This window comes from Rhipicephalus microplus, chromosome 2, assembly GCF_043290135.1.
Source record: "Rhipicephalus microplus isolate Deutch F79 chromosome 2, USDA_Rmic, whole genome shotgun sequence".
Taxonomy (NCBI): domain Eukaryota; kingdom Metazoa; phylum Arthropoda; class Arachnida; order Ixodida; family Ixodidae; genus Rhipicephalus; species Rhipicephalus microplus.
The window spans coordinates 277,272,928-277,285,758 of NC_134701.1; the positions used below are offsets into that span (position 1 = coordinate 277,272,928).

The window sequence follows — 12,831 nt, forward strand, 5'->3', positions numbered from 1 at the left end:
TTTAAAATAACCAAATTCTGTTCAGGCTTGTATAATATGCTTTTTTGTTTTCTCGTCTTTCGTTTCGTCAACCCTATCGATAGCGGGCGAAAAAAACAAAAACAAGAGGGCATACAAGCCCAACAGGAGATCCGCAGCGCGTTTAACCATAAGAGGCTATGGTTTAACTCGACTTTCAAGAGCCTAGCAACAAGATGAAGTTAAGGCGCCTCTCCCCCCCCCCCCCTCCCAGCGTGTATCTATGATGTGAATTTTTATTTTTATTTTTCACGACAGCATTTTTAATCTCTCTTTCGGGCAACCGTAATGTCGTTTGATATTATTAAGCTCCACAGAAGGTTTGGTTTTGAACAAGAAAAATGGGCAGTAAGGTTTTCAAGTAAAATAGAATGAATGATGCAATATTCATAAGATAAAATTATCTCAACATTAGTTAAGTTACTATATATCAAACGCGGAAGCGATAATAAATTTTTTGAAAAGTTATGCACGCTATTTTGCTTCGTGCACCACCATGTTTTCAAGCACTTCCTTGTTTATGTAGCGTTAGTTCTTCAGAAATAATTCCAGCCAATAAAATAACGAACAAAAAAAAACCAAGAAGGAGACGGGAAAGCGGCATGTAGCGTTATGCCGTTCCACGATAATGGTTTGAAAGGTTTATCTTTTTACAGAAGAACGGCTGTGCAAATGTGATGCAAAGGCGCAAAAACCGGCAGTTATGCTCAAGGTGATGGTGTAATATACTCAGCTTTATTTCTGTACTTCCCAGCAGCACTTAGTGCGTATTCTAATAGGCTGCCTTCGTTGTCTTGTAGTGCTTATTCTTTAATTATACAAAAATAGACATGAATCTTAATAAGCTCATTCATATTAACTAGGAGCGTTCTGCTGCAGACATTAGGTACGATATGTTAAGACACATTAATTGTGGAAGCAGTTTGACAAAGAGGAAATGCTTTGATAGGAGAAACAAAAGAAATTTAAGAAAAAATTGGAGGCGGAGATACAGGGCTCGATTAAACAGTGGCTAAACGAACACACAATACATTACCTGACAGCAAAATGTAGCAGCATTGCAAATAACCTGCTCGCTTCGTTGGAAACATTCGCTTCTAGAACACAACCATGACTCAACAAAATAATTCTGTTTTTGCCAGCAAGTATGAATCTTGATTCCCTACAGCCAACGAAGAGCTCGTCTGAAAGAAGAAAGTAAACAAGTGGGAAAGATCACAGCCAACTGCACCGATTACTTTCCGTCTCTGATACAGGGATATTTGCCTTGCAAATCAGTCTTCTCTGAAGTTCAAAAAGAAATACTTAACGGGCGCGTAGGAAGCTACAAAGAACGTGGGCATCTGAGGGAATGGAACGTCTTGCAGCTAGTTGCAACAGTGAAGGATCACATAAAACGGAGACACGAAGAAAAAAATATACATAATTAGCGAAATTAGACGTGAAGTCTCCGTGAACATAGATGGAAGGCAACGATGTGTGTCGAGAGATGAGAGAGGAGATGTGTAACTATGAAAAATGAAGGCAGAGTGGGTGGGGGCGCTAGTTCTATGCAGCAATCTCACGTGCGTGTGGAGAAAAGAAGAATTCTCTTTTTCGCGTTAGAGAAGTAAAAACTTGGGGTTGCTCCGGCTCGGTTCTGTCTCAATAAATCGGACTTTCTCTGAGGGCTGCAAGCAAACTCTCTCGCCGGTATGGTCAGGCCGATATCTAGGGTTCCCTGTGAAACCCAGAGAAACAGAAAAAGTAAAAACAAAGAGATTCCGCGTATTTACAGCCCGTAATAAAAAAGTGGGTCGCTGTTAGGACCTCCCCTGCTTTTACGACCGACCAATAAACATAAATACTCGGCCGAATGCACACCCGTCAGACGTGAGCGCACGGCCGAGGCATTATACGGGCCAGGCGAGGAGTAGCCAGGCCACGAGACGCCTAAGGTCCCAGTATGGTTCGCTTGTGGACGAACACTGCGTAGTGACCAAGCGTTATGGCTGTGCTGTAGCTTTCTTCCATTACTCCTTGCTTCCTTCCGTCTACTTCGACGTCCTGCGGATGCCTTGGATGAACGGAACTGTAAATTCTTTGCAACACCACGCTATTCCCTCTGATGCTGAGAGGAGTCCGTGAGGGGCTGCGTGTCTGCGCGCCTGCATCCCAAACACATACGTCTCTAGGGAAGGCGGAGACAGATGTCAGCACGCACTGGGCACTTAAAAACGCTGTTCAAGAAGGACTGCTGGTTCGACTAGTGAGTCCGTCACTATTGCAGCACGAATCTAGCGTCAAAAATTACACCTGCGCCAGGGGGAAGCACAATCGGCAAGGTCAAATAGCAGCCTTCCTTCGTGAAGTGTTCTTTCAATCGGAAGAAACACAACTGCAACGTCTCAACAATGAAGTAAGAATCTGCTCGCTAAACTTTAACAATGGCCGCTAAAATGTCATCGTTTTTAGCTTTGTAAGTATTCCATTGGCTGATTACTATCGCAAATACTACGGCAAGCATCTCTTTGGTTAGCATTCCCTCGGAAGAACCATCACAACACACCTTCTTTCTGGGAACGAAAAAACTTGTGTAACTGAAAAATACGAGACATAAAGAGAGGACAGGCCGGGCCGCTTTTTTCTCTGTACTCTTTTTTTGAAAAAAAAAAAAAACCCTAATACCAACGAGATTCTGCTGAGCATTTTGTATATACAAGTCCAGAAGATTGCTCTGTCTGTTTTGTTTTTTCTCTCGTATTGTGGTTATCAATCAAATCCCCAACGCTTCCCGCTACAAATGTATAGCGACATTCAAAAATTTTTCTTAGTCAAGATTCTGCATAAGATTCGTATGTATAAAAGAAATCAAATAGACAATGCTGCTTTTATGCTGACTCAGTGGAGGCATCAGATCTACAACAGCTAACTTTATTTAAGTTAACCCGACAGAAACTGTAGAAACGTGAGCGGCAGTTGCACGTAATGAAAAATCCCGTGTGCATGGCAATAAGATGCTTAGGCGGTACAAGGCAACACCTAGGTGTCGGTTTAAGCAGTCAAACATGTACATTATGGCAGAAATCTAGGCCGGTATAATCGAAATATCAATATGTGGGGTTTAACGTCCCAAAACCACCATATGACTATGCGAGACGCCATAGTGGAGGGCGCCGGAAATTTCGACCACCTGGAGTTCTTTAACGTGCACCCAAATCTGAGCACACGGGTCTACAGCATTTTGACCTCCATCATGAATGCAGCCGCCGCAGCCGGGATTCAATCCCACGACCTGCGGGTGAGCAGCCGAGCCACTAGACCACCGCGGCGGGACTGGGCCGACATAATAATATCGCAACGATTGCGAAGCTGCCACCATAAGATTTCGCGGAGGCATCAAGCCATTTGCTACAACTATCTTAAGTACCTATACTGAAACAAACTTAAGTGAAAAATAGGTAACAAGGTTACGTAATCGAAATCCCGGCATAGTTAAAAAAAAACGCGAAAGCAAGAGAAGGCTGATAAATTTAATACAGCTTTGTCACCAAGCCCCTAAAGGTAAAGTAATACTAATAAAAAGTCACACCTAATCAACGACGTAGTATCTGTCTTGCTTGTTTTTATGTCTGTTTGTTTGCTTTTTGCTAATGTGACAAGTTCTCCGCAAACTTGTCAAGAATCAAATCAGCGCGCAGAGCGCAACATCAGCTTCAGGGTTAAATGTTGGATACAGTAAGTGCGGATTTTGCTAGGTCCCTCAGAGTCTAGCAAAACTTCACTTCGCAACACAGCGGAAATTAGCAATCCTACGTCTGCCTCAAGGGACAAAAAGAGACATTTAAGAAAACTCCGGATAAAGAGTGATGTAAACAAAAGCAACGCACTTCGATTCTCGTGGCCTAAAGGACCACTTCGACAGGAAGCTGCCAAGAGTGCGAGCAAAGCTGCTTGAGCAGCCTGAAGTCCACTGGAGTTTGCAGCACCAAGATGTCAACTGGGACAAAACTAAGTCGAAAAAAAAAGGGAGCGGCAAAAAAAAAAAAAAGGGAGCGGCAGCGGAGAAGCGAAGATAAAACTAAGTGGCTATAAAAGCTAAACGGGAAAACAGTGTTCAGCAGGAAGTCAGCGGAAAGCGCTAAGAAGATTTTCTATGAGGCTGTCGTTGCTTGCTTTTGGTATGATTGGTGCTGACCCCAACAAAACTGAGATGTTTCCGAAGGACGTAGTGGTGATGCTTCAATTCACTAAACCACTGCGGCACTGGTGGAGCTGTGGGCCCTTCGTAACAGGCATCATGATCTACTGTCTATAAATGCGTGAAGCTTCTATCATTTCATGTAAGGGTTCTGGAGAGCAAAGTTAAAGCAAGTGGAGGTGAGTGAATAAACTGCGGCCTAGAACATAGTAATTAAATGCAATTACAACGCAAATTTGTGACGGCTGTACATTCCGTCGGACTATATTTTTTTCGTAAACCAAATTAAACGAGCCGCCTAAATCGCATGCGATAGTTATCTGGTGGCTGCGAGCATGTTTAGAAACGTAAAAAGATGTATTTTTGCAATTCCCGTCAAAACGCGCCACGTCCAACGTCTCATAAAACACGGTTCTACCTTGATCAAAGTGATCATTTATAGCTATACTTAACGAATAAGTATAGCACAAAGTTTCTACGAAATTATGTAGCACGTGTCTGTGTGCCCTTTTTAAAAGAAGCATAAGAACTGCTGCAATGTCTCGAACTGTGAGACAGCAGTATTTGTAAATAAATAAAATAAATAAAATAAAAGACCTGAAAAATGTTCTCCGCGTGCATTGCACCGCTCTTATACTTCTTGATCTTGGCATGAGATTACAGCCAAAGAAATCAACCGTCACTGAACGCCACGAGATGCCGGCCCCACACTTGGGTCACACTAACTCCGTGACTAAACTACGGCTCTATATGTACTTTCTTCTGATGTGGTAGGAGTAGCGATCTTGTGAGTACTGTTCACGCGAATGAATCCAGCTCGATTTTCTGGCTACAAGAGATGATATCATGACTGCTAAAGTTTACTGAAACTTTCTTAAGCATAGCTTTCAAAGAAGTTTCCTATAGAAAACGATTCTCTGAGGTCCCATGCATCATAAACGGAAGTCTTACCTGAACAACCTGTTGATCCAATCCGCTGACTAATGACTGAGAAGAAGACGCGAACTTTGGCGCGTTGCTTGTGGTAAACGAATGTTCACTACTTCTCGATGCCTCATTTGAGTCCTTGGGCACAGCCACAGAGAGTTGCTTCTTGAGAGGCGGCACGCCGGCGGACGACCTGCAGTTCACCGACGAAGTCCGGCTCACCGGCGCCCCATCGCAAGAACGTCTGCTCGACGCCTCCGCGAGCGACTTGCACGTCGCCGCGACGACGGGACCCCACGGCGCCTTCGGTGCCACGCTCAGTTGCTGCGTGATGTCTGGTACCGACCAGCTCCGCGGACCTCTCCAGGGTGCGTCAGGCTTGTCTTTCGCTTCCGGAGACATTGCAGATGTTACCGAATTGACCGTCGTTGTCAGAGATGGCGGCTGACTTGTGGAAGGCTCAGACGCAGCTACGGACCATTTCGCCGACGAAGGAATCCGCGGAAGAGTCCTGTTCCTGTTGCCGCTGCTGCTGGTGTTGTGGCCACAGTTCTTGGAGTCTTGCGACGTCTGGCGTTTGTAGAAAGACAATACCGCCTGCTTTTGTATGGCTTTCAGTTCAGGATCAGACACCCGATGCTTCTTTTCCGGGTCCAGAAACAGCATTTTGGGTGGTTCTTTCCGGCTGGATGAAGAGTGAGCCGTCATTGTGCAAGGAGGGTCGAAGGCGGCCTTCAGTTGAGCCACGCGCGAGCACTCGCTGGGTCGAGAAGACTGCTGAGATTTGTTGCGCTGCACTTCGCAGGGTGCGTAGTAAAGCACGCTTTCGGACTCGTGCCGCTTTGGCTGCAACACGCGAGCACTGCGCGCCACGGCCGCTTGACTGGGCGAGACGAGTCTCTGGGTGCCATCGGCGAGGCTACCGTCACACGAAGACTGCGGCGACAGGCGACCACTGTCCGGCAATGTCGAGTGACCACTGTCGAAGAGCGAGGAGCCGTTAGACGCCGAGAAGGCGCTCAGGTCGCTGTACGAGCCATGCCACTTAAGCGTGTCCTGGCTGGAGCCACCGCTGGAGCCAAGTGAGTCGCAGGCTGACTCACTGCCCAACTGTGGTGCCTCAGTGGCTCGCGGCCAACCATCCCTCTCGCCTTCCTGGTACAGCCTCTGCAGGAAGGGAGCCTCACTCCAGCGCTGATATTGTCTCAGGAACTCGTCGTACTTGCTCAGGTAGGCGTCCGCGCTGCACTCACTCGACTTCACAAGCTCGGCCGAGAAACAGACGTCATTGGCACTCGGTACGCTACCTCCGTCTTCTGAAACCGAAGAGGACGCCGGCGCCTTCTTCGCTCCTGGTTCGCAGGCGCGTTCCAGCACCGGCTGTAACTGCTGCGTAGAGATCTTAAAGCTTTTCTTGGGTCTTGCATATCCCTGGGACTTCTCCTTGGGATAGTCGGTCTCCTGCGTCCACGACTTGGACCGGCAAGCCGTCGACGTCACCGGTGCTGCTGGGGTGACTGGCCACGAAGGATACTTCTCATGTGAGGGCACCGGCGCGGGCTTCCTCTCCTGCAGAGGCGGTGGTGGCGGAGGTGGGACCCTGGAGTCGTCTTCAGAGCCACTGATCTGAGAGCGCTCACTCCAGCTGGGCCTTGTCGCCTGAAGCACGACCGGAGAAAAGTCCAGGCCACTCTGACTTGCCAGAGCGCTGTACACAGTGCCTTTCTTGAAGCGTCGCGTCACCATATCGTCATCGTCACCGGATGCTGATAGCGAGTTACTTCCTCCTGGCGACCTCAGCGACTCGCCGGTTGTGAAGCAGCCCGTCGAACTTCCTGCGTCATCGCCGGTCTCCCTACAAGTGTCTCTGGCGCCAGCGCCGGGATTGCCGGGGCCTGGTGTCCAGGGCCTGCAAAAAATCAAGAGCGAGGAAAAATTATACACAGAAATTTGAAGCTTCTCTAAAAGAACGTAAATTTACGTTTTTCCACTGCCTACATTACTATCGCGAATACACACCACCTAAATCTAAATACACGCCTCCATCGAAAATGCAGCCACCACGGCAGGGATTCAATCCCGCAACTTGTAAGTCAGCAACTGAGCACCCAACTAGACCACTGTGGCGAGAAACGACGAGGACGTTAACGAGGAGATATCGCCATCGCCGTTGCCGTCATGTCCCAGATATGTGTATGTATATATACATATAGAAAAAGCACAAAGAAAAATTAGAAAAAAAAGTTCCAGAGCACCCCACCGGAGATTCAAACCAGCCACACATCACTACTCAGCGCTCTGCGTTAACAAACTAGGCCGCGCTACCCTTTTTGTCTTTTTGATGCATGAAATAAACACCAATAATTGTGAACTACACACAACATAATTCGTCAGAAGTCAGGCAAACACACACAAGCGTCCAGAAGGGGAAACCACTCCGGAACGGGGTTAGGAGCCTCCACAACAGTGCGAACTTATGCTATAAGCATATCACTAACAGCGAGCTTTACGTATATATACATCATTTAGAACAGGTTTATTCTCAATGGACACGATAGAAACATATTTGAGCAAAGCTAGCATGTCTCGCTTGGAGCTATGCTGTTATGCACTTATGCATTAACCACCGGTTTCATGGCCGATCCATCGTCGTGGGTGGGAGCCATGAAGGAACAAGCAAGCTCATCCCACCATCCAGCTGCTTCCGGCATCAACGCCCACATTGCTATGTCTGGGACAATCTGAGGTGGACGGTCTGGTGAAGTTCATTGTAACTGTAATTTTCGCTACCGTAACTGGTACCGCCGACGTCGACTGACGCCAAGGAAGGAAACGCTGGACAAAGGTAGCTGTGGGCCTTTGTCAAGCTGCCTCTTTTGGAGAGCAGCTTTTACATGCAGCTGTCCTTCATATAACTATTGATGAAAGATAAACATTATTATTATTATTATTATTATTATTATTATTATTATTATTATTATTATTATTATTATTATTATTAACTTCGGTGAAAACGCTGTATGTAGTTTGGCCTTTGCGAATATATCGCGTGTTGTACGAACACCTGCGGAACAGCTCCCACGGATTGCACATTTGACCATGTTCACTGTATTTCGTATGCTTCTTAAACATCCTCGTCTTACTTCGTGTAACAGTCCGATGTGTCGCTGTCGCATTCATTGTTCCGGCCTTGTGCCAAAACTGTGACTTTTTTTAAACGTTCATCACCGGCGACCTGAATAACAGGTTACAAACTTTTGTGGCTTAGCACGACGTATTGTGCGAGTTAAGAGAAAGATGGAGCAGCTCGACATCCGCGACCTAAGAAGCGAAGGTATTGTTATTCCTGCTTTTATCATGCAGCCGGTAGCTTAATGGCTTCGTTAGCCCTTACAAAATTAGTTTCGTGTAACAATGAAGTGTACGCTAAAGCAAAATGCCAGCTATGTGGCAGGTAAAAAAAGCAAGTACCTGCCAGGACACCAATCTTTCTTTTGATCTCCATGCATACACCGCATCGCGAGACAGAACACAAGAAAAGTTCTCCGATGATGAGATAGCGATAAACAGGCTCTGATTACTTCGAACATTAACCGCAGCGCTGCGACCGTAAAAAGGGCACGTCAAAGAGAGCTGAGCTTTTCCCAGTTAGTTGAAACTCACCTATGCTCGTTATCGCACGCCGTAGATACCCGGGTCATGTTGCTTTCCTCTAACGCAGCAGCAGCAGCAAAACAATAAAAAAAGAGGGCTAGCAATCTGCCCACGAAGTTTGTGAAGTAACGCAGACACTATCCTATCGAACGACAAAAGCTCATCGAGACCGAGAAGCACAAAGTGTGGAGGCAAGCCACGCTAATCTTAATTAGACTAGGCATTGACTTACGACGAGCAGGGAGGTAACCGTCCCCCTGGTTTTTTTTTTGTTTTGCTGTTTTGCTTCTTTTCTTCACTGATGGACGTAGGTGTACTCATTGTGTCGCTGTGGGAGCGCTCGTTTTCTCGGTTCCCGAATCGATGCCCATAATTATAAAATCAATAAGCTACCCGTTAAATGAGGTCGCCTGACGCACTTACTACTGCATTCGGTCGCTCCATTTATTTTTTTTTATCCGTGTTTATTGCTCTCGGCACGTGCTAACTACTTATTTTAGCTATTGAGAACGCCCGTGTGCGCCTTCTCCAGAGGCACCGTTGAGAACGGTGTTCGCAAATAACTCTCATAAAGTGACGGGCATGATAAACCCGTAAAGTAAAGAAAAAACGAAACAGTAGAAACAGTGAAAGTTCTCTCACTGCCACCACGTGCGTGATAAAAGGCGATACTCCTATGCGGTGATGAATTTAAATGCAGTGTATACTAGTTTGTGATGAGGGAGACAAAGAAAGAAGAAAAATGTGAAGAAACGAAAGGAGGGTTTACCATGAATGCGAAATTATATATATATATATATATATATATATATATATATATATATATCCAGTAGGGTGCACTGCATATTTGAAAAGGAAAAAGGATGTGTGAATGAATGAAAAGAAATGAAACAGCACTCTATGCAGGAGCCATAAAGTCATTATGACGATATGACGATAGTAATGTACAACTAGTACACTAAAATACGGTCAATGCACCGCCATAATGAGTCGTTCAGCCCGATGTCTGTCAGCAACGCTTATATAGCTATTCACGTAAAGCGCTGGCTAGGAAAAGGCTCTAAGTGCTTGGTGTTCGAGCTGGCTCAGGGGTACTTTATCAAATGTAGAGTGATCGCGCGCGGATAATAGTGAAGCAGGTATGCCTTCGCCGAGTGCGCCTTGCGAGCGCAACTTCCTGCGACGCTCCTTTACAGAGCATCACGTGACGTGTCTTAGAACGAGAGAGAGACGCTTGGACAAAATAGTAGCACCTTCGATTGCAGCGTCCGAGTTGGCTGAGCGCCTAAAGCGCTCTCACATTTTTCTGGATCGCACCTCGCGTTGCGCTCCAACGGCTCAAGGTCATTTCGACGCAATGAATGACCTTGCGAGGCATCACGCATGACATCTTCGATCAGATTCAGTCGTTCCGGTGCACTCCCCGAGCTAATCGCGGAGGCCACGCATGGAATAGTAGAGCTTTCACTATGAAACTCTATTTTTCTGTGCTTTTACAAGATTCTGATCACCCTCCATTGTGGGCCGCCATCGCCGTTATCACCGGCATCAGGTGACTGTCGAAAATGCCATCCTTGCAGTCATTGCTTTATCTAATGTCATCGTCGTTGTAATCGCATCGTTATGCTTGTGCTGTGCTATCAGTCGCACTGTTGGATTGACTGTCAATTATTTTTTTTTCGGTACATATGCTATTTGTATTTATTTGCCCGATACATCTCTGCACTTGTTTATGCTGTTCAAACGAGAAATGCTACGACAAAAACAGGTGTCGTGGTATTAAGGCGCGCGCGCTTTTGTCAGCGAGGGCGTCTCAAAACAATAGAGCGCGCGGAGAAAACGAAAAAGAAAAGCGACGTTTCCGCTTCGACCGCAGCTTGGGTGTCTGTCGACGGCGAAACAAAAGGCAATCAATTAGGTAAGCGTCGGGAACCGTGTCTTCTATGCTTCCTTTTTGCACTCCCTTCACTTTGGGCGACCACAATACACCCACAGGGACACAATAGGATCCGGCGGCGACTGTCCAGCGGGCGCTAACGACGCCAATGGCATCAGCCGCCGATGCCTGGAAAGATGGCGGCCCGAAGAAGCCCGGTTGCGACAACCCGCTCGACCCATTGAAACATGGAAGCACCGGCGGCCACGGTCAATGCTTCGAGCAATGGGAGGCAGGCGCGCGATCCTTTGATGAACGTGCTTTTGGGGCAACTCGCACGGCTAGGCAGTCATTGAATGTGTCCCCTTCGCACGCTATTCAGAAATGCCCCAGCGAAAAAAAAAAAAGAAAAAAAAGGAGGCCGGCTGCCAGCGTACACTTTTACAAGTCTGAAGACATCGCTTAAGGTTTACTTAACGCCTGTTCAAAGGCAGCTTGCAGCTATACGTAAAACCAAGAACAAAGAATTAAAAAAACGTATCCGGCGAAGTACTCGCTTTACTCTCGAAAAAATTTTTTTCGGTGCACCGAGTGATCTTTCCTTTTTTTTCCTTGTTTACGCATTAATTCATTGAACCGAGGCGCCTCTATGACTCTGCGCCTCTTTTTTTCTTTTTCTTCATAGCAACTTTCTGCGATTCAATGCGATTTGTGACTTGTGATGCATTTGTTGGAGATGTGAACACCGTTAGCGTCGATGTCATCTCATTAAGATTCGAAGGATAGATAATCGTTTAATGAAGAACAGAGAGACTATTGGAGCAAATGCTGGTGATTATCTCGAGATATGTAGGCAAGAACATTAGAAGCCACGTCGGAAACTATGTACAAGTTTCTTAGAAACAACGAAGAAATAAAAGATAAAAAGAATAGAAAATCGACGCAAAAAGCACCGCAATTAATTTGTTTCCCTTTGTCACCTATACGCGACATTATCACATATTGTTTGAAATTGCAAGGGCAGTTTTGAGAAAGCTAGGTTGTGAAGTAAAATGCAAGAAATGTGAGCCCAAACCACCCAGCCGGCTAGCGTTATACCTAAATGTCCTCTTCCGTTTCTGGTGTTTTTTTTTTTGTTGTTTTGAGGTAAGAGCGCACTCAGACAATAGCCGCTGATCTAAGATGCCAACCATCACTGTAAATGAAGAACGCATGAACAAAGCCATTCGTCGCAAGCTCTTAACTTCAGGACATAAGCGAAATTCACGCTACAATAAAACAAGAGCGCCAGGTGCTGGGAGGCAGTGAATATATTCACACTGCTATTCTTCAAAGAAAATGAATGCACCACACCACTACAAAAACGCACTTACGCGGCGTGCTTTGTTGAAAGGTTTAGCAATAAGTTTTTCTATACAAGAACCTCCTTTTAGACTAAAAACGTGTATGAAAGTTCGTGAAAAATAAATGGTGCATTGATGCCCAGAACTCGACAACACGTGTTACACTGACAGGTTCGGCTTATAAAAAAAAAAAAAAACATTTCGCAAGCACACTCAGACTTAAACTACCAACATGGTGATTTGAGCGTGGTTTGAGTGAACCAGGCAACTCCTTCAACTTGAAGTTGATAAAAAGTAGCAACTAATCAATGGCAGTACACATTACGTTAATTGGAATCAAACCGAATGAGGGATGTCTGCTTGGCCTGAAAACCATGGTCGTGTAATCCGCCAATTTACCTGATAGTATATCAACGATTGCACGTATAAACCGCCGGTAATGAAGTTTACCTATCCGAAAGCGAAACAATAAGCATTAGCGTCAAACACTCATACACGAGTGGATAGCCAATTTTTCCCCTTTCCCTCTGCACAAATGCCGCAACTTCTACGAACGTATTTTTTCGAACCAGACAGCTGAAACGCGGCATAATCGAAAATAAGAGGGAGATATAAAAAGGCGTACAATCCTAAATATCACTGTCTAGTTATTGTTCTGTTTTGAGCTACTGGCCGAGCGTAGGCTTCGTTCACCGTAAGTGGGCGAAAAATTGCTAAGTAGTCTCAGTAATCAACGACACAAACGCTTCTTTGAATGCGTATCACACTTCTTGAACTACTTCTGGCCTTAGGCTAACCGACCGAGCGGGTATTCGACACGTAAAGAAGCATGG

At 45.9% G+C, this 12,831-nt stretch overlaps 1 protein-coding gene across 3 annotated transcripts in view; it reads right to left on the reverse strand.

Moving 5' to 3' along the window:
* Shrm (shroom) overlaps positions 1–12,831 on the reverse strand; it is a 483,853-nt gene that overhangs the window by 168,904 nt on the left and 302,118 nt on the right. For all 3 annotated transcript variants that reach the window (XM_075882065.1, XM_075882066.1, XM_075882067.1), the window contains one exon: positions 5,150–7,034. In XM_075882065.1, the coding sequence (XP_075738180.1) occupies positions 5,150–7,034 (1,885 nt within the window). The remainder of the gene's footprint in view (positions 1–5,149; positions 7,035–12,831) is intronic.